At 42.1% G+C, this 22,210-nt stretch overlaps 1 protein-coding gene across 3 annotated transcripts in view; it reads left to right on the top strand.

Annotated features, from left to right (window-relative positions):
* INCENP (inner centromere protein) overlaps window positions 1–22,210 on the top strand; it is a 133,551-nt gene that overhangs the window by 109,173 nt on the left and 2,168 nt on the right. For all 3 annotated transcript variants that reach the window (XM_053720460.1, XM_053720457.1, XM_053720458.1), the window contains exons 16-17: window positions 11,499–11,633; window positions 13,262–13,418. In XM_053720460.1, the coding sequence (XP_053576435.1) occupies window positions 11,499–11,633; window positions 13,262–13,418 (292 nt within the window). The remainder of the gene's footprint in view (window positions 1–11,498; window positions 11,634–13,261; window positions 13,419–22,210) is intronic.

Here is a 22,210-nt window from a genome sequence, read left to right as displayed (position 1 = left end):
GTTGGACACCTTTTTCAGATGGGGGCCTTTCTAGTTATAGACAGAGCCTCATTCTGGGACTGTATAGGGGTTAAATGTAAAAACTGCTCCGGTTCCGTTAATTTAAGGGTTAAAGCTCTGAAATTTGGTGTGCAATACTTTTAATGCTTTAAGACACTGTGGTGAAATTTTGGTGAATTTTGAACAATTCCTTCATACTTTTTCACATATTCAGTAATAAAGTGTTTTCAGTTTGAAATTTAAAGTGACAGTAACGGTTTTATTTGAAAACGTTTTTTGTGCTTTGTTGACAAGTTTAAGCCTGTTTAACATGTCTGTACCATCAGATAAGCTATGTTCTATATGTATGAAAGCCAATGTGTCTCCCCATTTAAATTTATGTGATAATTGTGCCATAGTGTCCAAACAAAGTAAGGACAGTAATGCCACAGATAATGATATTGCCCAAGATGATTCCTCAAATGAGGGGAGTAAACATGATACTACATCATCCCCTACTGTGTCTACACCAGTTATGCCCACACAGGAGGCCCCTAGTACATCTAGTGCGCCAATACTTATTACCATGCAACAATTAACGGCTGTATTGGATAACTCCATAGCAAATCTTTTATCCAAAATGCCTACTTATCAGAGAAAGCGCGATTGCTCTGTTTTAAACACTGAAGAGCAAGAGGACGCTGATAACTGTTCTGACATACCCTCACACCAATCTCAAGGGGCCATGAGGGAGGTTTTGTCTGATGGAGAAATTTCAGATTCAGGAAAAATTTCTCATCAAGCTGAACCTGATGTTGTGACATTTAAATTTAAATTAGAACATCTCCGCGCACTGCTTAAGGAGGTGTTATCTACTCTGGATGATTGTGACAATTTGGTCATTCCAGAGAAATTATGTAAGATGGACAAGTTCCTAGAGCTTCCGGTGCCCCCCGATGCTTTTCCTATACCCAAGCGGGTGGCGGACATAGTAAATAAAGAGTGGGAAAGGCCCGGCATACCTTTTGTTCCCCCCCTATATTTAAGAAATTATTTCCTATAGTCGACCCCAGAAAGGACTTATGGCAGACAGTCCCCAAGGTCGAGGGGGCGGTTTCTACTCTAAACAAACGCACTACTATTCCTATCGAAGATAGTTGTGCTTTCAAAGATCCTATGGATAAGAAATTAGAGGGTTTGCTTAAAAAGATTTTTGTACAGCAAGGTTACCTTCTACAACCAATTTCATGCATTGTTCCTGTCACTACGGCAGCGTGTTTCTGGTTCGAGGAACTAGAAAAATCGCTCAGTAAAGAATCTTCGTATGAGGAGGTTATGGACAGAGTTCAAGCACTTAAATTGGCTAACTCTTTTGTTTTAGATGCCGCTTTGCAATTAGCTAGATTAGCGGCGAAAAATTCAGGGTTTGCTGTCGTGGCGCGCAGAGTGCTTTGGCTAAAGTCTTGGTCAGCGGATGTGTCTTCCAAGACAAAATTGCTTAACATTCCTTTCAAAGGTAAAACATTATTTGGACCTGATTTGAAAGAGATTATTTCAGACATCACTGGGGGAAAGGGCCACGCCCTCCCACAGGATAGGTCTTTTAAGGCTAATAATAAGCCTAATTTTCGTCCCTTTCGCAGAAACGGACCAGTCTCTAATTCTGTATCCTCTAAGCAAGAGGGTAATACTTCACAACCCAAACCAGCCTGGAAACCAATGCAAGGCTGGAACAAGGGTAAGCAGGCCAAGAAGCCTACCACTGCTACCAAAACAGCATGAAGGGATAGCCCCCGATCCGGGACCGGATCTAGTGGGGGGCAGACTTTCTCTCTTTGCTCAGGCTTGGGCAAGAGATGTTCAGGATCCTTGGGCGCTAGAAATAGTTTCTCAAGGTTATCTCCTGGAATTCAAGGAACTACCCCCAAGGGGAAGGTTCCACAGGTCTCTATCTTCAAACCAAATAAAGAGACAGGCATTCTTAAATTGTGTAGAAGACCTGTTAAAGATGGGAGTGATACATCCAGTTCCAATAAGAGAACAAGGAATGGGATTTTATTCCAATCTGTTCATAGTTCCCAAAAAAGAGGGAACATTCAGACCAATTTTGGATCTAAAGATCCTAAACAAATTTCTCAGGGTACCATCGTTCAAAATGGAAACTATTCGAACGATCCTACCTACTATCCAGGAAAATCAATTTATGACTACCGTGGATTTAAAGGATGCGTACCTACATATTCCTATCCACAAGGAACATCATCAGTTCCTAAGGTTCGCTTTTCTGGACAAGCATTACCAGTTTGTGGCACTTCCATTTGGATTAGCCACTGCTCCAAGGATTTTCACAAAGGTACTAGGGTCCCTTCTAGCGGTTCTAAGACCAAGGGGCATTGCAGTAGTACCTTACTTGGATGACATCCTGATTCAAGCGTCGTCCCTGTCAAAAGCAAAGGCTCATACGGACATCGTCCTAGCCTTTCTCAGATCTCACGGATGGAAGGTGAACAAAGAAAAAAGTTCTCTGTCCCCGTCAACAAGAGTTCCCTTCTTGGGAACAATAATAGATTCCTTAGAAATGAGGATTTTTCTGACAGAGGTCAGAAAATCAAAACTTCTAAGCTCTTGTCAAGTACTTCATTCTGTTCCTCGTCCTTCCATAGCGCAGTGCATGGAAGTAATAGGATTGATGGTTGCAACAATGGACATAGTTCCTTTTGCACGAATTCATCTAAGACCATTACAACTGTGCATGCTCAGACAGTGGAATGGGGATTATTCAGACTTGTCTCCGACGATTCAAGTAGATCAAAAGACCAGAGATTCACTCCGTTGGTGGCTGACCCTGGACAATCTGTCACAGGGAATGAGCTTCCGCAGACCAGAGTGGGTCATTGTCACGACCGACGCCAGCCTAGTGGGCCGGGGCGCGGTCTGGGAATCCCTGAAAGCTCAGGGTCTATGGTCTCGGGAAGAGTCTCTTCTCCCGATAAACATTCTGGAACTGAGAGCGATATTCAATGCTCTCAGAGCTTGGCCTCAACTAGCAAAGGCCAAATTCATAAGGTTCCAATCAGACAACATGACGACCGTTGCATATATCAATCATCAGGGGGGAACAAGGAGTTCCTTGGCGATGAAAGAAGTGACCAAGATAATTCAATGGGCGGAGGATCACTCCTGCCACTTGTCTGCGATCCACATCCCAGGAGTGGAAAATTGGGAAGCGGATTTTCTGAGTCGTCAGACATTCCATCCGGGGGAGTGGGGACTCCATCCGGAAATCTTTGCCCAAATAACTCAATTATGGGGCATTCCAGACATGTATCTGATGGCGTCTCGTCAGAACTTCAAGGTTCCTTGCTACGGGTCCAGATCCAGGGATCCCAAGGCGACCCTAGTAGATGCACTAGTAGCACCTTGGACCTTCAACCTAGCTTATGTATTCCCACCGTTTCCTCTCATCCCCAGGCTGGTAGCCAGGATCAATCAGGAGAGGGCCTCGGTGATCTTGATAGCTCCTGCGTGGCCACGCAGGACTTGGTATGCAGACCTGGTGAATATGTCATCGGCTCCACCATGGAAGCTACCTTTGAGACAGGACCTTCTTGTTCAGGGTCCATTCGAACATCCGAATCTGGTTTCCCTCCAACTGACGGCTTGGAGATTGAACGCTTGATTTTATCAAAGCGTGGGTTTTCAGATTCTGTAATAGATACTCTGATTCAGGCTAGAAAGCCTGTAACTAGAAAAATTTACCATAAAATATGGAAAAAATATATCTGTTGGTGTGAATCTAAAGGATTCCCATGGAACAAGATAAAAATTCCTAAGATTCTATCCTTTCTACAAGAAGGTTTGGAGAAAGGATTATCTGCAAGTTCTCTGAAGGGACAGATCTCTGCTTTATCTGTTTTACTTCACAAAAGACTGGCAGCTGTGCCAGATGTTCAAGCATTTGTTCAGGCTCTGGTTAGGATCAAGCCGGTTTACAGACCTTTTGACTCCTCCCTGGAGTCTAAATCTAGTTCTTTCAGTTCTTCAAGGGGTTCCGTTTGAACCTTTACATTCCGTAGATATTAAGTTATTATCTTGGAAAGTTTTGTTTTTGGTTGCAATTTCTTCTGCTAGAAGAGTTTCAGAGTTATCTGCTCTGCAGTGTTCTCCGCCCTATCTGGTGTTCCATGCAGATAAGGTGCTTTTGCGTACTAAGCCTGGTTTTCTTCCGAAAGTTGTTTCCAACAAAAATATTAACCAGGAGATAGTTGTACCTTCTTTGTGTCCGAATCCAGTTTCAAAGAAGGAACGTTTGTTACACAATTTGGACGTAGTCCGTGCTCTAAAATTCTATTTAGAGGCTACTAAAGATTTCAGACAAACATCTTCCTTGTTTGTTGTTTATTCTGGTAAAAGGAGAGGTCAAAAAGCGACTTCTACCTCTTTCCTTTTGGCTTAAAAGCATTATCCGATTGGCTTATGAGACTGCCGGACGGCAGCCTCCTGAAAGAATCACAGCTCACTCCACTAGGGCTGTGGCTTCCACATGGGCCTTCAAGAACGAGGCTTCTGTTGACCAGATATGTAAGGCAGCGACTTGGTCTTCACTGCACACTTTTGCCAAATTTTACAAATTTGATACTTTTGCTTCTTCGGAGGCTATTTTTGGGAGAAAGGTTTTGCAAGCTGTGGTTCCTTCCGTTTAGGTGACCTGATTTGCTCCCTCCCTTCATCCGTGTCCTAAAGCTTTGGTATTGGTTCCCACAAGTAAGGATGACGCCGTGGACCGGACACACCAATGTTGGAGAAAACAGAATTTATGCTTACCTGATAAATTACTTTCTCCAACGGTGTGTCCGGCCCGCCCTGGTTTTTTTAATCAGGTCTGATGAATTATTTTCTCTAACTACAGTCACCACGGTATCATATGGTTTCTCCTATATATATATATTTCCTCCTGTCCGTCGGTCGAATGACTGGGGTGGGCGGAGCCTAGGAGGGATCATGTGACCAGCTTTGCTGGGACTCTTTGCCATATCCTGTTGGGGAAGAGAATATCCCACAAGTAAGGATGACGCCGTGGACCGGACACACCGTTGGAGAAAGTAATTTATCAGGTAAGCATAAATTATGTTTTTCTTAACGACACAGTACACAAATTGTTCATCGGACTGATTTTTACAATATATTATCAGTATATTGACGAAGCTTGCCTTCGCTTATGTTATCATGGATGACATCGAACAAATTACATGTCCTATGTGTTTAGATGCCACTGTGGAACCCCCTGTTACACTTTGTCCCTCCATGTATTGAGAGGGCTTTACAGTGTAAAGAACAAATTTTCTTCTAAGGAATGTTCTCAGACTGAGATTCAGGGTATGCCGCAACTTTCTCCTCGAGCGTCACAGCCTTTAACGCCCACTCAGGCGACGCCGTGTTTTTCAACTGCGTCTGCCTCATTCGCTCTGCAGGATATGGCTGCAGTTATGTCATCCACTCTATCAGAAGTTTTATCTAAGTTGCCAGTGTTGCAAGGCAAACGCAGTAGGAAAGAGGACCAGGTGGTCCCTGCAACTTCTGATGCTTTTATGGCGATCTCAGATGTACCCGCCCAGGGCTCTGAATTGGGTTTGAAGGTTCTGTCTGAGGGGGAACTTTCTGACTCAGGAAGTGCATTGCCCCAGACAGATTCGGAAGTGATGTCTTTCAGGTTTAAGCTTGAACACCTCCACCTGTTACGGGAGGTTTTGGTGACTCTGGACGACTGTGACTCTATTGTGGTCCCTTCAGAGAAATTGAGTAAGATGGACAGATATTTGGAGGCTCCTTCTTATTCTGACGTTTTTCCGGTTCCTAAGAGTTTCGGAAATTATTGCTAGGGAATGGGAAAGACCGGGTATCCCGTTCTCCCCTTCCCCTATTTTTAAGATGTATCCTATAGCTGACACCGTTCGGGATTCTTGGCTGACTATCTCTAAGGTGGAGGGAGCTATCTCTACCCTGGCTAAGTGTACAACTATCCCTATTGAGGACAGTTGTGCTTTCAAAGACCCCATGGATAAGAAGTTGGAGGGTCTTCTCAAAAAACTATGTTCATCAAAGGATTCTATTGCAACCGACGGCCTGCATTGTAACAGTCACAACTGCGGCTGCTTTTTGGTTTGATGCTCTAGAAGAGTCTCTTAGGACTGAGACATCTTTAGAGGAAATACAGGATAGAATTAAGGCCCTTAAGCTGGCTAATTCTTTTTTATTTCGGATGCCTCCTTTCAGATCACCAAATTGGCGGCTAAGAATTCAGGATTCTCCATCTTAGCACGAAGAGCCTTATTGTTAAAATCTTGGTCTGTGGATGTGTCCTCTAAATCCAAGCTCTTGGCTATTCCTTTCAAGGGAAAGACCTTGTTCGGGCCTGACTTGAAGGAGATCATTTCTGACATTACGGGAGGTAAGGGTCACCACCTCCCTCAAGATAAAACATCTAAGCAAAGGGGACGACAGTGATTTTCGTTCCTTCCGCTAAACAGGAAGGGAATTTTTCTCCAGGGGCCAAGTCCACCTAGAGACCCAACAAGGCTTGGAACAAGGGTAAACAACCCAAGAAGCCCACTGCTGCTCCCAAGACAGCATGAAGGGGCGGCCCCCGATCCGGGACCGGATCTAGTAGGGGGCAGACTTTCTCTTTGTCCAGGCTTGGATAAGAGACGTTCAGGATCCCTGGACACTAGAAATAGTGTCTCAAGGGTATCGGTTGGGGTTCAAAAATTTCTTCCTCAGAGGAAGGTTTCTTCTTTCACGATTATCTTTCGACCAGATAAAGAGGCGTTCTTACGCTGTGTAAGAGATCTCTCCCCCATGGGAGTAATATGCCCCGTTCCGATACAGGGGCAGGGGTTTTACTCAAATCTCAAAAGTCTAAACAAGTTTCTCAGAGTTCCATCCTTCAAGATGGAAACTATTCGGACCATTCTTCCATTGATCCAGGAGGGTCAATATGACTACCGTGGATCTAAAGGATGCATATCTTCATATCCCTATCCACAGAGATCATCACAAGTTCCTGAGGTTTGCCTTCCTGGACAAACATTTTCAGTTTGTGGCCCTTCCTTTCGGCCTGGCAACGGCAACCAGAATTTTCAAAGGTTCTGGGGTCTCTGCTGGCGGTTCTAAGACTGCTGGGCATTGCTGTGGCGCCTTATCTGGACAATATTCTGATTCAGGCGTCTTATCAGCTAGCAAAGTCCCATACCGTCATTGTTCTGTCCTTTCTAAGGACTCACGGGGGGAAGGTTAATCTCGAGAAAAGTTCACTAATTCCACAGACAAGGGTTCCCTTCTTGGGAACTCTAATCGACTCTCTATCCATGAAGATCTTTTTGACGGAAGTCAGAAAGTTAAATTCTGAATACATGCCGATCCCTTCAGTCCAGTCCTCGGCCATCAATGGCTCAGTGCATGGAGGTAATTGGCTTAATGGTGTCAGCAATGGACATCATTCCGTTTGCACGTTTTTCATCTCAGACCTCTACAACTGAACATGCTCAGACAGTGGAATGGAGATTATGCAAATTTGTCTCCTCAAATAGATCTAGATCAGGAGACAAGGAACTCTATTCTGTGGTGGTTGTCGCTGGATCATCTGTCCCAGGGGACATGTTTCCGTAGACCCTCATGGGAGATAGTGACAACGGACGCCTTTGTACCTGAATGTAATTGCATAACAATTATTGCTGTACCGAATGTATATATGCTAATCAATCAGGAAATTGTTGTTCTCTCTGTGTCCTAATCCTCCTCCTTCCAAAGAAAGTTTTACACAATTTGGATGTTATACATGCTCTTAAATTCTACTTACAGACTAAGGATTTTCGCCAGTCCTCTGCCCTCTTTGTCTGTTTCTCTGGGAAGCTTAAAGTTCAGAAAGCTACTGCTACTACTTTCTTTTGGGTACGAAGTATAATTCGTTTGGCTTATGAGACTGCTGGACAGCAGCCTCCTGAGAGAATTATGGCTCATTCCACAAGAGCTGTTTCGTCTTCTTGGGCTTTCAAAAATGAAGCTTCTGTGGAACAAATTTGCAAGGCTGCAACTTGTTCTTCTTTACATACATTTTCCAAGTTTTATAGTTTTGCTGAGGCTTCTTTTGGGAGACAGGTTCTTCAAGCAGTGGTGCCTTTTGTTTAGGACTGCCTGTCTTGTCCATCCCTATTTATCTCTCCTCTAGCTTGGGTATTGGTTCCCAACAGTAATTGCTCAAGCTGTGGACTCACCATATCTTAAGAAAGAAAAACAATTTATGCTTACCTGAAATTTATTTCCGGATGTGGTGAGTCCACGGCCCGACTTTTTTTATTTTAAGACAATTGTTCTTTTGACTAACCTCAGGCACCTCTACACCTTGTTACTCCTTTTTCTCCATTTCCCTTTGGTCGAATGACTGGGGGTTGTGGTTAAAGGGCCATAATACCCAAATGTTTAAACACTTGAAAGTGATGCAGTATAGCTGTAAAAAGCTGATTAGAAAATATCACCTGAACATCTCTATGTAAAAAAGAGATATTTTACCTCAAAAGTTCCTCAGTAGCCACCTCCCATTGTAAAGGATTTCTAAGTAGCATATTAGTATGTCTGTCCCGGGACAACTGAAAGGATGAGCTTCGTGCACTCATATTTCACCAATCGGGTAAACAGGAAGCTTAATATGAAATCTCATGAGAGTTAAGTCAAATTTCTCCAACATTGGTGTGTCCGGTCCACGGCGTCATCCTTACTTGTGGGATATTCTCTTCCCCAACAGGAAATGGCAAAGAGTCCCAGCAAAGCTGGTCACATGATCCCTCCTAGGCTCCGCCCACCCCAGTCATTCTCTTTGCCGTTGCACAGGCAACATCTCCACGGAGATGGTTAAGAGTTTTTTGGTGTTTAAATGTAGTTTTTATTCTTCTATCAAGTGTTTGTTATTTTAAAATAGTGCTGGTATGTACTATTTACTCTGAAACAGAAAAGGAGGCATTCCAGACATGGATCTGATGGCGTCTCGTCAGAACTTCAAGGTTCCTTGCTACGGGTCCAGATCCAGGGATCCCAAGGCGACTCTAGTAGATGCACTAGTAGCTCCTTGGTGGGAATACGTAAGCTAGGTTGAAAGTCCGTTTCCTCTCATTCCCAGGCTGGTAGCCAGGATCAATCAGGAGAGGGCCTCGGTAATCTTGATAGCTCCTGCGTGGCCATGCAGGACTTGGTATGCAGACCTGGTGAATGTCATCGGCTCCACCATGGAAGCTACCTTTGAGACAGGACCTTCTTGTTCAAGGTCCATTCGAACACCCAAATCTGGTCTCCCTCCAACTGACGGCTTGGAGATTGAACGCTTGATTCTATCAAAGCGTGGGTTTTCAGATTCGGTGATAGATACTCTGGTTCAGGCCAGAAAACCTGTAACTAGAAAAATTTACCATAAAATATGGAAAAAATATATCTGTTGGTGTGAATCCAAAGGATTCCCATGGAATAAGATAAAAATTCCTAAGATTCTCTCCTTTCTTCAAGAAGGTTTGGAGAAAGGATTATCTGCAAGTTCTCTAAAGGGACAGATCCCTGCTTTCTGTCTTACTACACAAGACTGGCAGCTGTGCCAGATGTTCAAGCATTTGTTCAGGCTCTGGTTAGGATCAAGCCGGTTTACAGACCTTTGACTCCTCCCTGGAGTCTAAATCTAGTTCTTTCAGTTCTTCAAGGGGTTCCGTTTGAACCCTTACATTCCATAGATATTAAGTTACTATCTTGGAAAGTTTTGTTTTTGGTTGCAATTTCTTCTGCTAGAAGAGTTTCAGAGTTATCTGCTCTGCAGTGTTCTCCTCCTTATCTGGTGTTCCATGCAGATAAGGTGGTTTTGCGTACTAAGCCTGGTTTTCTTCCTAAAGTTGTTTCTAACAAAAATATTAACCAGGAGATAGTTGTACCTTCTTTGTGTCCGAATCCAGTTTCAAAGAAGGAACGTTTGTTACACAATTTGGACGTTGTCCGTGCTCTAAAGTTCTATTTAGAGGCTACTAAAGATTTCAAACAAACATCTTCCTTGTTTGTTGTTTATTCTGGTAAAAGGAGAGGTCAAAAAGCGACTTCTACCTCTTTCCTTTTGGCTTAAAAGCATTATCCGATTGACTTATGAGACTGCCGGACGGCAGCCTCCTGAAAGAATCACAGCTCACTCCACTAGGGCTGTGGCTTCCACCTGGGCCTTCAAGAACGAGGCTTCTGTTGACCAGATATGTAAGGCAGCGACTTGGTCTTCACTGCACACTTTTGCCAAATTTTACAAATTTGATACTTTTGCTTCTTCGGAGGCTATTTTTGGGAGAGAGGTTTTGCAAGCTGTGGTTCCTTCCGTTTAGGTGACCTGATTTGCTCCCTCCCTTCATCCGTGTCCTAAAGCTTTGGTATTGGTTCCCACAAGTAAGGATGACGCCGTGGACCGGACACACCAATGTTGGAGAAAACAGAATTTATGCTTACCTGATAAATTACTTTCTCCAACGGTGTGTCCGGTCCACGGCCCGCCCTGGTTTTTTAATCAGGTCTGATGAATTATTTTCTCTAACTAGTCACCACGGTATCATATGGTTTCTCCTATATATATATTTCCTCCTGTCAGTCGGTCGAATGACTGGGGTGGGCGGAGCCTAGGAGGGATCATGTGACCAGCTTTGCTGGGACTCTTTGCCATTTCCTGTTGGGGAAGAGAATATCCCACAAGTAAGGATGACGCCGTGGACCGGACACACCGTTGGAGAAAGTAATTTATCAGGTAAGCATAAATTCTGTTATCATGAGATCACAGTAAGAGTTCATGACCTCAGCACTGCTGATGCTGATTGGCTGCTGTTCATTTCTTCATTTTTTTTTTTTTTATTTTTTTTTACCTGCAGCTGGGAACAGCTGAGTATAACTTTTTACACAGAACTTACTCTGGTAAGCTGAGGAGATTGTGAGGTAAAATCTTCCTTTTTTACATAGAGATGCTTGGGTGATATTTTCCTGTCAGCTTTTTACAGTTATACTGCATCAGTTTCAAGTGATTTAGCTTATGAGTATTATGTCCCTTTAAGGGAGTGATACTTGGCAGTTTAACTGTGGTGCTCTTTGCTTCCTCCTGTTGGCCAGGAGTGATATTCCCAACAGTAATTACTCAAGCCATTGTCTCAACCTATCTGGAAAGAAAAATAAATATCAGGTAAGTATAATTTTTTTTTAAATATAGATATGAAATTCAAATTCCCCACGCTCCGCCGCCCACTTCTGTGAGCTAATGGTTTGAATTATTTTCCAGTCAGGTCTCTCCCTTTTGGGCACCTTTTAGAAAAATTTTGGTCCAGTCTCAGAAGGTTTAAAAAAATATTCTAGTTTTTACACTATTAAAAGATCTGAAGGTAAATATTTAATTTACCGTTGCTAGGTCACTACACTGGGACTGCTGAACTTGGCTTATTTTTCTCACTACTTGTTTGGGTCAATTTTAGGAGGAACAAGAGCGATTGGAGAAGCTGCACAAAGAACAGGAGGCAAAGAGACTTCAGGAAGAGCAGGAAAGAAAAGCAAAGGAACAAGCAGAAGCTAGTACTGCCCCGGCACTAAATGTCACTGTGGATATCCGGGTAACACAGCTGTTTCCTACATGGTTTAAAATCTCATTGCCTAATTAGTCGTGTGGCTTTCTTAAAGGGATAATTACCATCATTTATTTTTCTCCACTTTAATTTGTTTTCAATTAACCATTTTACCTGCTGGAGTGTATTAAATAGTTTACAAATAGCTCATATTGCTTAATTTCAGCATTTTATATAGCTGATTTTTTTTTTTTTTTTTTTTTTTTTTCTGTTGTGTCCCGACTACTGAAACTTTCTATTCTTAAAGGATCATGAAACCCAAATGTTTTTTTCTTTCATGATTCAGATTTAAAAAAAACAAAAACCTTATTTAGTTCTTTTCTTCCTTCTCATGGTATCTTGTTTAAAAGCAGGGGCTTAGGGGCCAGCCCATTTCTGGAGCACTATATGTCAGCAGTTTTTAAAGAATGTTAAACATTTGCAAGAGCACTAGATTGCAGCACTATTTCCTGTCATGTAGTGCTCCAGATGCCTACGCGTTTGTGGGGGGGGAAAAAGGTGCTGTCTGTGCTAGTCATCTGACTGTTCTTTGTTAGCACAGCTATTGGGTTTAGAGGTGGAAACATCACCTCATTGAGAAAAGTGTCATGGGCAGCAGGAGGCTCTGACTTTAGCGCGGAGCCACAGCACAGAAAGGATACGTTTATCATTTATTTATTTTTTCTACAGTGCTAACTAAACTCATCCTTTGTGCCGTGGCTTTTTGTATATTTACAAAAAAACTATAAAAACATCACTTATAGTCATGTTGTGTTTTTTTTTTTTTTTTTTTTTTTAGTGATGGTAAATACTAGAATTTTCTAAGCTTGTATTTACCATCACTTTAAGTATAGGTTAGAGAACCTGTGTAAAAAATAGCCAACTGAAGAAATTACATTCCAAGTAAGGAGGTAGAAGAGAGAACAATTGAAAATGTGTTGCTTAATTATTGGGCTTTGGTTTACAGATAAAATAAAGCGTGTATACAGAAAGTGATAAGCGAAGGATAGCGGATTTCACTGCAATTGTAACCTATTTTGATTGGTTGTAGTTTCAAAGAAAAAAAAATCAGCTATCCAAATGGAAAACTAAACCTGATGGAGCTATTTCTTATATATTTTATACTCTGCAGCTGGTATAACAAGTCATGAAACGCGTTAAAATAACAGTCTAGTCAAAATTAAACTTTCATGATTCAAATAGAAAGTTGCTTAAAATGACTGCTCTAATTTAATCCTTTCTTCATTCTCGGTATGTTTGTAAGCTTAGGAGTCGGCCAATTTTTGGATCGGCACCTGGGTAGCGCTTGCTGATTGGTGGCTACATTTAGACACTAATCAGAAAGTGCTACCCAGGTGCTAAACTAATAATGGGACGGCTCCTGTGCTTACATTCTTGTTTGTGGGGGGGGGGGGGGGTTTCTTTCGGTATCTTTATTTGAAAATGTTACTATAGGAGTAAATTAGAAAGTTGCTTAAGAAGACATGCTCTATATGAATCATGAATGTTTAATTTTGACTACACTGTCCATTTAAGGTAAATACCATTTTTACAGTACACTGTCCCTTTAAAGGCCTCTTCCCTATGTTTTGAGTAGTTATTTTGTACACGTTACTGAAATGTTCCTGCTCTTTCAGAACTCGCCAGCTTGTGAATCCTACCAAATGACCCCCCAAAGCTACAAAGTACCTGTGCCCAAAATTGATCCAGAGAACTATGGAATGGATTTGAATAGTGATGACTCAACAGATGACGAGAGTCAACCACGAAAACCTATTCCTCCGTGGGCCTCTGGTAAGTACTGTTGCAATTAGTGACCCTATATAACAGTTTGAACCCTTACATATGGGTTAAACACATAGGTAAAGTGTCATGCAGGTGCTGCAAGTCATTGCACTCCTGAGCGGGATGTGGAATGTCATTCAGGAGTGTTCATCACATGACCAGTCAGTCTCTGGAACTGTAAGGCTTGTAGCTCTGAGCAGGATTTAGTTCCAATAAAGGTGTTAATCATGAGTTTAATTTTGACTAGACTATCCCTTAAAGTCTAGATAAGTTTGTTTAAAGGGACACTAAACACCTGCTTAAGATTTTCTGAACTAACTGTTTCTGAGGAATCAAAATAAACTAATACACTGTTCTCAATGCTGTATATTCATCTTACTACAAGCTCTTCAAGAAGACTTTTCATATTTTCTATGCTTATCCACAGCTTGTATTTTCCTATCTATGGTGCCATCTTGTAAGGTGCGTTACTACACAGGCACTGCAGTCATGACACTTGTGCACAGCAGCTTCTTCTCTCACTGATGTCATAACTTATTGAAGGCAGCCAAATTGTTTCAGTTATAAACAGTGAGTGAAAGAAAGACTGAGATCTGTTCAGGGTACATACCATGTTGAAATTTATGTGTAGTGTGATAGGAGCGCCTAAAGGTGGATTCCTGCTACTAAAAAAGTTCTTCCCTCAAAGAGAACTAAATTGTGGATAAGAGGAAAAAATGGGGTTTATTTAGCAGCGCTAATAAAAGCTTGGAAATGATGATGCCAATCTAACTAATGTATTATACAATCTTGTTTATTTAAAAATTCTTATAACACATAAAAACAGCAAATGCTATTCCTAATTAATAAAGGGACGTCTCCCTTATACAACACTTATAAAAACAGACTAGAACCATATATTTATAAACCCTAGAATTCCAGGTATAAAAGAATTAATTCTATAGATAACATATGGTAAGCAACAAATTGGTGAATTTAATATTTAAAAGGCACAAATGTATCAATCTTAATATATTAAAAGCAAATAGATTCAGTGCTAATGTTCAAATTTATTCAACTGTAATTAGAAGGTGAGCGTAACTGCTTTGATACAACTGTGATTAGAAATTTAGCGTAACAGCTTTGCAGTTCTTTGGTAACAAATACCGTTATAAAGTTACACAGTTACTCTCCTTGGACATATAATTGGCTCAGGTGTGCTGGATAGTTACAAGGTAAAACACAGCCGTTATTCTGATTTTAGTGCCAAAACAATCGTGGTTAATGGAAATGGTTAATTTAGCATATGAATACCTTGATGTTTTTAAAGTTCAGTTTGCGTGAAAAAAACCGCAGTGCAAATTAGTGTAGAGGTACCTTAATCTGTCCTGGTTGCAACCGCTGATATTCTTCACTGTGAGGGATTCACAGACTGTTAGATCCTGGTGCTTCTGATAAGTCACCTGACCTTCTCTTTGATTCAGAGGTCAGGGGGGGTGATCCGTTCTGGTGATGTAGTTATCCTTTTCTCTAGTTAAGTGTGTTCAGTCCACGGGTCATCCATTACTTATGGGATATATTCTCCTTCCCAACAGGAAGTTGCAAGAGGATCACCCAAGCAGAGCTGCTATATAGCTCCTCCCCTCACATGTCATACCCAGTCATTCTCTTGCAACCCTCAACAAAGGAGGTCGCGAGAGGAGCTGGAGTTTTTACTATTAACTATTATCTATTCTTCAATCAAAAGTTTGTTATTTTAAATGGCACCGGAGTGTGCTGTTTTTCTATCTCAGGCAGTATTTGGAAGAAGAAACTGCCTGCGTTTTTTATCTATGATCTTAGCAGGCGTAACTAAGATCCACTGGCTGTTCTCGACATTCTGAGGAGTGGGGTAACTTCAGACTGGGAATAGCATGCGGGGTCCTCCGCAAATGAGGTATGTGCGGTACTTTATTTTCTGGGAATGGAATTGACTAAGAAAATACTGCTGTTACCGTATGATGTAAGTACAGCCTTAAATGCAGTAGTAGCAACTGGTATCAGGCTGATAAATGTATGCGCAGTCGAGTTATATTCTAGGGACTAGAATTTGACTGAGAAAATACTGTTAATACTGAAATAATACTTAAGCCTTCTCTGCAGTGGTAGCGACTGGTAGCAGGCTTAGTGATAGCTTTGCATGACATTGAAAAATGTTGTTTTTTAATAAAACGTTTACTGGCATGTTCGTTTTTTTGTGACGTACTTTGGTGATAAATCGCTTTGGGCATGATTTTTCCACATGGCTAGCATATTTTTCTGCATGGAAAACGTTATATCAGGGCTCCCACTGTTGTGATTGGAGTGGGAGGGCCCTTGTTTTAGCGCCTTAATGCGCAGTTAAAATTATTGCACAGTCTTTCTGCTTCTTCCTCCTTGATCCAGGACGTCTCTAGAGAGCTCAGGGGTCTGCAAATTTCATTTGTGAGGGAGGTAATCAGTCACAGCAGATCTGTGATTAAAAGCGTTAAATCTTAATTGATATCTGTTTTATCCGTTTTGGGTATCGAGGGGTTAATCATCCTTTTGCTTATGGGTGCAATCCTCTGCTAATAGTACACTTCTTGTTAAGAATTGTTTAATTATATCTATTTTTGAAGCGCTGCAGCGTTTTTTTTTTATATTGCTTGTAAAACTTATTGAAAGTGATTTCCAAGCTTGTTATTTTCATTGCTAAGTCGGTTTTAACATGTCTGATTCAGAGGAAACTGTTTGTTCATCATGTTCAAAAGCCAATGTGGAGCCCAATAGAACGATGTGTACCAATTGTATTGATATTGCTTTGATTAAAAGTCAATCTGTACTGATAAAGAAGCTATCACCAGACAACGAGGGGGAAGTTATGCCGTCTAACTCTCCTCACGTGTCAGTACCTGCGTCTCCCGCTCGGGAGATGCGTAGGATTGAGACACCTAGTACATCTAGGCCCTTACAAATCACTTTACATGATATGGCTAATGTTATGAAAGAAGTATTATATAATATGCCTGAATTAAGGGGCAAACGCGATAGCTCTGGGTTAAGGACAGAGCGCGCTGATGACACGAGAGCCATGTCTGATACTGCGTCACAACTTGCAGAACATGAGGACGGTGAGCTTCATTCTGTCGGTGACGGTTCTGATTCGGGGAGACCGGATTCAGAAATTTTAAATTTAAGCTTGAGAACCTCCGTGTGTTACTAGGGGAGGTATTAGCGGCTCTGAATGATTGCGACACGGTGGCAATTCCAGAGAAATTGTGTAGGTTGGATAGATACTCCTATACCAAAAAGACTTACAGAAATTATCAGTAAGGAGTGGGATAGACCCGGTGTGCCTTTTTCCCCTCCCCCGATATTTAGAAAAATGTTCCCTATAGACGCCACCACACGAGACTTATTGCAGACGGTCCCTAAGGTGGAGGGGGTAGTTTCTACGTTAGCCAAGCGTACCACTATCCCGGTGGAGGATAGCTGTGCTTTCTCAGATCCAATGGATAAAAAATTAGAGGGTTATCTTAAGAAAATGTTTGTTCAACAGGGTTTTATATTGCAGCCTCTTGCATGCATTGCGCCTGTCACGGCTGCAGCGGCATTCTGGTTTGAGTCTCTGGAAGAGGCGATTCGCACAGAGCCGTTGGATGAGGCCTTGAGCAAAGTTAGAACCCTTAAACAGGCTTATGCGTTTGTTTCAGATGCCGTAGTACATCTAACCAAACTTACGGCTAAAAATTCCGGATTCGCCATACAGGCGCGCAGAGCGCTCTGGCTTAAATCCTGGTCAGCGGATGTAACTTCCAAGTCTAAACTACTTAACATTCCTTTCAAAGGGCAGACCTTATTCGGGCCCGGCTTGAAGGAAATTATTGCTGACATTACGGGAGGTAAGGGCCACGCCCTTCCTCAGGACAGGGCCAAACCAAAGGCCAAACAGTCTAATTTTCGTGCCTTTCGTTACTTCAAGGCAGGAGCAGCATCGACTTCCTCCGCTCCAAAACAGGAAGGAACTACTGCTCGTTACAGACAAGGTTGGAAAGGCAACCAGTCATGGAACAAGGGCAAGCAGGCCAGAAAGCCTACTCCCGCCTCTAAGACAGCATGAAGTCAGGGCCCCCTATCCAGAGACGGATTTAGTGGGGGGCAGACTTTCTTTCTTTGCCCAGGCTTGGGCAAGAGATGTGCAGGATCCCTGGACGTTAAAGATTATATCTCAGGGATACCTTCTGGATTTCAGATCCTCTCCTCCACAAGGGAGGTTCCATCTTTCGAGGTTGTCGACAAACCTAGTAAAGAGAGGCATTTCTACAATGTGTACAAGACCTCTTAATCATGGGGGTGATCCACTCAGTTCCGCAATCGGAATAGGGACAAGGATTTTACTCAAATCTATTTGTGGTTCCCAAAAAAGAGGGAACCTTCAGACCAATCTTGGACTTAAAGATCTTAAACAAATTCCTAAGGGTACCATCGTTCAAGATGGAAACCATTCGAACCATCCTACCCATGATCCAAGAGGGTCAATATATGACCACGGTGGACTTAAAGGATGCTTACCTTCACATTCTGATTCACAAAGATCATTATCGGTACCTAAGGTTTGCCTTTCTAGACAGGCATTACCAGTTTGTGGCTCTTCCCTTCGGGTTAGCCACGGCCCCGAGAATTTTTACAAAGGTTCTGGGCTCACTTCTGGCGGTACTAAGACCACGAGGCATAGCGGTGGCTCCGTACCTAGACGACATTCTGATACAAGCATCAAATTTTCAGAATGCAAAGTCTCATACAGAGATAGTTCTAGCATTTCTGAGGTCGCATGGGTGGAAAGTGAACGTGGAAAAGAGTTCTCTGTTACCACTCACACGGGTTCCTTTTCTAGGGACTCTCTTTTTTTTTTTTTTTTTATATATATATATTCTGTAGAGATGAAGATTTACCTGACGGAATCCAGGTTATCAAAGATTCTCAATGCTTGCCGTGTCCTTCATTCCATTCCAAGCCCATCGGTAGCTCAGTGCATGGAGGTAATCGGTTTAATGGTAGCGGCAATGGACATAGTGCCATTTGCACGCCTGCATCTCAGACCGCTGCAACTATGCATGCTCAGTCAATGGAACAGGGATTACTCAGATCTGTCCCCTTTGCTAAATCTGGACCAGGAGACCAGAGATTCGCTTCTCTGGTGGTTGTCACCGGTTCATCTGTCCAAAGGAATGACCTTTCGCAGGCCAGATTGGACGATTGTAACAACTGATGCCAGCCTTCTAGGCTGGGGAGCAGTCTGGAATTCCCTGAAGGCTCAGGGATCGTGGACTCAGGAGGAGAAACTCCTCCCAATAAACATTCTAGAATTAAGAGCAATATTCAATGCTCTTCTGGCTTGGCCTCAGTTAGCAAAGCTGAGGTTCATCAGATTTCAGTCGGACAATATCACGACTGTGGCTTACATCAATCATCAAGGGGGAACCAGGAGTTCCCTAGCGATGTTGGAAGTCTCAAAGATAATTCGCTGGGCAGAGTCTCACTCTTGCCACCTGCCAGCGATTCACATCCCAGGCGTAGAGAACTGGGAGGCGGATTTCCTAAGTCGCCAGACTTTTCATCCGGGAGAGTGGGAACTTCACCCGGAGGTATTTGCTCAACTGATTCGTCGTTGGGGCAAACCGGATCTGGATCTCATGGCATCTCGCCAGAACGCGAAGCTTCCTTGTTACGGATCCAGGTCCAAGGACCCGGGAGCGGTGCTGGTAGATGCATTAGCAGCCCCTTGGGTTTTCAACATAGCTTATGTGTTTCCACCATTTCCGTTGCTACCTCGGCTGATTGCCAGGATCAAACAGGAGAGGGCATCTGTAATTCTGATAGCGCCTGCGTGGCCACGCAGGACCTGGTATGCAGACCTAGTGGACATGTCGTCCTGTCCGCCATGGTCTCTTCCTCTGAGGCAGGACCTTCTAATTCAGGGTCCTTTCAACCATCCAAACCTAATTTCTCTGAGGCTGACTGCCTGGAGATTGAACGCTTGATTCTATCAAAGCGTGGGTTTTCGGATTCGGTTATTGATACATTAATACAGGCTCCTGTGACAAGAAAGATTTACCATAAGATATGGCGTAAATATTTATATTGGTGCGAATCCACGAGTTACTCATGGAGTAAGGTTAGGATTCCTAGGATATTAGCTTTTCTACAAGAGGGTTTAGAAAAGGGTTTATCCGCTAGTTCGCTAAAGGGACAGATTTCAGCTCTGTCTATTCTCTTACACAAACGTCTGGCAGAGCATCCAGACGTCCAGGCCTTTTGTCAGGCTTTGGCTAGAATTAAACCTGTGTTTAAAGCTGTTGCTCCTCCGTGGAGCTTAAACTTGGTTCTTAAAGTTCTTCATGGTGTTCCGTTTGAACCCCTTCATTCCATTGATATTAAGCTTTTATCTTGGAAAGTTTTGTTCTTGATGGCTATTTCCTCGGCTCGAAGAGTCTCTGAGTTATCTGCCTTACATTGTGATTCTCCTTATCTGATCTTTCATTCAGACAAGGTAGTTCTGCGTACTAAACCTGGGTTTTTACCTAAGGTTGTTTCTAACAGGAATATTAATCAAGAGATTGTTGTTCCATCGTTATGTCCTAATCCTTCTTCAAGGAAGGAACGTCTTTTGCATAATCTAGACGTGGTCCGTGCTCTGAAGTTCTACTTACAGACAACTAAAGATTTTCGACAAACTTCTCTGTTTGTCGTTTACTCTGGACAGAGGAGGGGTCAAAAGGCTTCGGCTACCTCTCTCTTTTTGGCTTCGTAGCATAATACGTTTAGCCTATGAGACTGCTGGACAGCAGCCTCCTGAAAGAATTACAGCTCATTCCACTAGAGCTGTGGCTTCCACCTGGGCCTTTAAGAATGAGGCCTCTGTTGAACAGATTTGCAAGGCTGCAACTTGGTCTTCACTTCATACTTTTTCCAAATTTTACAAATTTGACACTTTCGCTTCTTCGGAGGCTGGTTTTGGGAGAGAGGTTCTACAGGCAGTGGTTCCTTCTGTTTAATGTTCCTGCCTTGTCCCTCTCATCATCCGTGTACTTAGCTTTGGTATTGGTATCCCATAAGTAATGGATGACCCGTGGACTGAACAAACTTAACAAGAGAAAACATAATTTATGCTTACCTGATAAATTTATTTCTCTTGTAGTGTGTTCAGTCCACGGCCCGCCCTGTCTTTTTTTTGAGGCAGGTTCTAAATTTTAAAATTATAACTCCAGTCACCACTGCACCTTATAGTTTCTCCTTTCTCGTCTTGTTTCGGTCGAATGACTGGATATGACATGTGAGGGGAGGAGCTATATAGCAGCTCTGCTTGGGTGATCCTCTTGCAACTTCCTGTTGGGAAGGAGAATATATCCCATAAGTAATGGATGACCCGTGGACTGAACACACTACAAGAGAAATAAATTTTATCAGGTAAGCATAAATTATGTTTTTTGTTTTCCTTCTTATAGCCCAAATATTACTTTCATCTGGGTTCCCTCAGACTTCTTGAGGTTTGAAGAAATCTTTGGTCAGTGTTTAGCAGTAACACCGTGTTCCCTGAAGTTACCAAAGGTAGATTTTAACTTGCAGGGTCAGGAGAAAAGTTTAAAGTTGCAGGGTCACACAGCTTTGTGACAGTGGTAAATGAAGTTTAGTATAGTGTAGCAGGTCCCATTCAACGCGTTTCACCCTTCGGGGCTTTATCAAGAAAACTTTTTTTCACGCAAACTGAACTTTAAAGACATCAAGGTATTCATAAGCTAAATTAACCATTTCCATTAACCACAATTGTTTTGGCACTAAAATCAGAATAACAGCTGTTTTTTACCTTTTAACTATCCAGCACACCTGAGCCAATTATATGTCCAAGGAGACTAACTTTAGAACGGTATTTGTTACCAAAAAACTGCAAAGCTGTTATGCTAAATTTCTAATCACAGTTGTAATCAAAGCCGTTACGCTCACCTTCTAATTACAGTTGAATAAAGTTGAACATTAGCGCTGAATCTATTTGCTTTTAATGTATTAAGATTGATACATTTGTGCCTTTTAAATATTCAATTCACCAATTTGTTGCTTACCATATGTTATCTATAGAATAAATTCTTTTATACCTGGAATTCTAGGGTTTATAAATATATGGTTCTAGTCTGTTTTTATAAGTGTTGTATAAGGGAGACGTCCCTTTATTAGGAATAGCATTTGCTGTGGTTTTTTTTTTTTTTTTTTTTTTTTATTTTCAATTCAAAACAGGTAAACATATGTAAGGTCAACAGTTTACAATCAAGGCAGGATAAATAAATCATGAAAAAGATTAATGTTAGGCTAAATATAGCATAGCGTTTGCCATGAGGACAGTCCTTGTTGAAAGATTATACCATAGTCCAGTGTCCTTTAAATAATCCATCGTGTGCTGTGACATTAGAGCTCTTGTGCTTAGGAAGAGTTAGAGATCAGCAGATGTGGGGAAGCTCCTGTTGTTTCAAAGATAGGACTAATGGTGTCCTTGCCCAATTGGGATGCTGATATACATTCCTCAAGACATAATGTATTATAAGTGTGAGGCAATGAGAGTAAACTTATCTCAAAAAATTAGCACTTAACATAAATTAAGGAGAGAAAGGAAAAGAGTAGAATAAAGGAAAAGATGGTAAATGGAAAGATAGTGGGGAGCTAACATGGTAACCGTGTACACAATCAGTGGTCTCATTTCTCTGCTTCTTCTGATGTTGTTTACTTGCCCACTTCACTAGCCTGTGGTTAGAATTTCTATGCGTTGAACCATA

This window comes from Bombina bombina, chromosome 7 (assembly GCF_027579735.1).
Source record: "Bombina bombina isolate aBomBom1 chromosome 7, aBomBom1.pri, whole genome shotgun sequence".
NCBI lineage: Eukaryota > Metazoa > Chordata > Amphibia > Anura > Bombinatoridae > Bombina > Bombina bombina.
This window is presented reverse-complemented; position numbering and strand designations above follow the sequence as displayed.